The sequence below is a fragment of the Carcharhinus amblyrhynchos genome, unplaced genomic scaffold (genome assembly GCF_965287045.1).
Source record: "Carcharhinus amblyrhynchos unplaced genomic scaffold, sCarAmb.v2.hapA chromosome_1037, whole genome shotgun sequence".
Lineage (NCBI taxonomy): Eukaryota > Metazoa > Chordata > Chondrichthyes > Carcharhiniformes > Carcharhinidae > Carcharhinus > Carcharhinus amblyrhynchos.
The window spans coordinates 12029-15000 of record NW_027650777.1 but is presented as its reverse complement, the minus strand read 5'-3'; the positions used below and the strand labels follow the sequence as shown (position 1 = coordinate 15000).

General features: G+C 51.3%; 1 protein-coding gene across 1 annotated transcript in view; it reads right to left on the bottom strand.

Moving 5' to 3' along the window:
* LOC145340455 (lipoprotein lipase-like) overlaps positions 1 to 2410 on the bottom strand; it is a 28057-nt gene extending 25647 nt beyond the window's left edge. The window contains exon 1 of the mRNA XM_080184922.1: positions 2290 to 2410. Within this exon, the coding sequence (XP_080041048.1) occupies positions 2290 to 2380 (91 nt within the window). The 5' untranslated portion in view covers positions 2381 to 2410. The remainder of the gene's footprint in view (positions 1 to 2289) is intronic.
* Positions 2411 to 2972: the final 562 nt, after the last annotated feature.

Below are 2972 nucleotides of genomic sequence, written 5' to 3'. Positions count from 1 at the left end.
TTCAGGAGCTGTCCCTTTAAGAGTTGCTGTGTCACATTCTATCACACACAGTCACCAGGCAAGACTGTCCCCTTCCTGTTGGCGAACACTTCAGTGGTCACGGGCATTCAGCCTCTGATCTTCGGGTAAGCATTCTCCAAGGCTGCCTTCGCAACAGCACAGAGTCACTGAGCAGAGACTGATAGCCAAGTTCCGCACACATGAGGACGGTCTCAACAGGGACCTTGGGTTCATGTCGCACTATCTGTAACCCCCGTGACTTGCCTGGGTTTGCAAAACCTCACTTACTGTACTGTCTGGAGACAATACACATCTCTTTAAACTGTGATCAGCGCTCCTTCCACTCACATTATCAGCCACTTTAGGACTTGAACAGCAGGTTATGTGTAAAGATTTGCATTCTAATCAGTAATCTGTAAACTGTCTGTGCTTTATATGCCCTGTCTGAGGCCAGAACTCTCCATTCACCTTACGAAGGGGCTAACTCCGAAAGCTTTACTACCAAATAAACCTGTTGGATTTTAACCTGGTGTTGTCAGACTTCTTACTGTGTTTACCCCAGTCCAACGCCGGCATCTCCACATCATCACATTCTATCTCAACAACGACTGCATTCACCCAAATCCATCAACGTCACACGCTCTGTGTCTGATCACACGCTGAGACACCATTAGCAGGACCACAGCCTGCAACATCCCACTCAACGAGAACCCGCATTTATATAGCACCCTGAATGTTCTGAGGGGCCGGTTAGCTCGGTTGGTTGGACAGCCGGTTCGTGACACAGAGAAACGATTCCCCCACCGGCTGAGGTTATTCAGGAAAAACCCTGTCTTCTCACCTCTCCTGGCGTGCGGTAACCCTCAGGTTAAATCACTGCCAAATCTCCCCCTCAAAGGGGAGAACAGCCTCTGATCTGGAAATGTGCGACTTTTCTTCTTGACTGAAACGTCTCAAGGATCTTTACAGGAGAGTCAGTGCCGTTATATTCCTGCACGCTCACTGTCAACTTCACAGAAATAGGCAGCCCAGAAACACATGTGGACACACAGGCAACACACAATTACATGTGACAAACCAACACATAAAAAATACACGCACGGGTATACATGTGTTAATTCAGATACAACCTGCAGGTCCTCCCACGACACACACTATTTTATAAAGAGGCAGAAAGGGAGTAAATGACATTCCTGTTTATTAAAAGTTATTAAGCAGCGACCTTCTCCGATAGGACCCAGGGTAACAGCTAGCTCTGCAGTTCGGCTGCAGTTAAAGGGTGCCTGCTATTTCTGTGGCAGGAGGATGGGGTATCACAGCACGTGGAAATGATTTCAACACCGTGCTGTTATTAGAAACATGTAATAATCAATCAATCTTAAATCATCACCTCGCTGTAAACACAGAGTGATAGGGAAACAAAACAACCTCTACTGGGGGGGAGGGAGGGGGGGTCCTTTAAGAGGCTTTAATCAAATTCCTTGAAGGATCAAGTGGAAATGGGATCAGACTTTGGGAGTGGGAGGAAGTGGAGGGGGGGGGGAGAGGAAGAGGGACGTGAGGGGGGGGGAGTGGAGGGGGAGAGGGGAGAGAAAGGGGATGGGGAGAGGAAGGAGGAGGGGAGGGGGAAGGAGAGGGAAAGGGATGGAGAGGGGAGAGGCAGGGGGAGGGGAGAGGGAGGGGAGAGGGAGGGGAAAGAAGGGGGAGGGAAGAGGGAGAAGAGGGGGAGAGAAGGGGAAGAAGAGGGGGAGGGGAGGGGACGGGGAGGGGGAGGGGGTAGGGGAGGGGGAGGGGTCCGGGAGGGTGGAGTGGAGGGGGTGGGGCAGGGGAGGAGGGGGCAGTATAGGGTGGAGGGGGAGGGAGGGGAGGTGGGAGTGTGGAGCCTCCCTGTTTCTGAGTGAGTGTAGGTGGTTAGTTGTCATTCCTGAGGGTTCTCTCTCAGGGTGACTGTCAGTAATGAGTTGCTGACATTGTCCCAGTGTCCAGGCAGGGTCAGCACTCAGTGTGTCTGGGACTCGGTGCCCAGAGTCTGCGAGCAAAACCCCCAAGTATTCAGACACAGGAATCTGTTGGGGAGTGGAGCAGAAACTCACAGTAATTCCCATCCTGGCAGTGAAACCTCACACAAAGGCGGAGCTCACAAACTGCTCCGAGTCTCAGCTTAACCAATTCTCATCATTTTAAAATTCAACTCGCCAACTTTTCTAACTGTAAAACTTCACATTTCACTCAGCCCCATCTCTCCACATCCTCTCTCCACTATCTCTCTTCTGTTCATTCCTCACTCACCTGTCCTGTTCGCGGTCCACACTTTCTCCACAAACAGCAGGCAGATGGTGAGGGTGAGGAGAGGGGGTTTTCCAGCCTGGTTCAGCCGCATGGTGAGAGCAGAGGGAGAGTTTGCTGCGGGGATCAGGTTACTGGTGCCTGGGGCAGGGGAATCGCTCTCTGCTTCGCTGCCACAGGCAAATCCAGGAGAGACTGAGAGAGGCTCAGCACATTCCCAGTGGAAATAATTCCAGCCCCGCCTGATTGGCCCACTGAGGGACTGGTATCTCAGCAACTGCAAACTTACAGCAGCTCAGAGCCAGAGACAAGCTCCAGCCGCAACTCACACTCTCAGACTCACTCACTCTCTCACACACACTCTCTCATATTCACTTACTCTCTCACACACACTCTCTCATATTCACTCACTCTCTCACACACTCTCTCTCATACTCACTCACTCTCTCACACACACTCTCTCATATTCACTCACTATCTCACACACACTCTCTCACATTCACCCACTCACTCTCACACTCACACACTCTCTCAGACTCACTCACTCTCTCACACACACTCTCTCTCATACTCACTCACTCTCACACACACTCTCTCACATTCACCCACTCACTCTCACACTCACACTCTCTCTCATACTCACTCACTCTCACACACACTCACTCACATTCACCCACTCACTCACA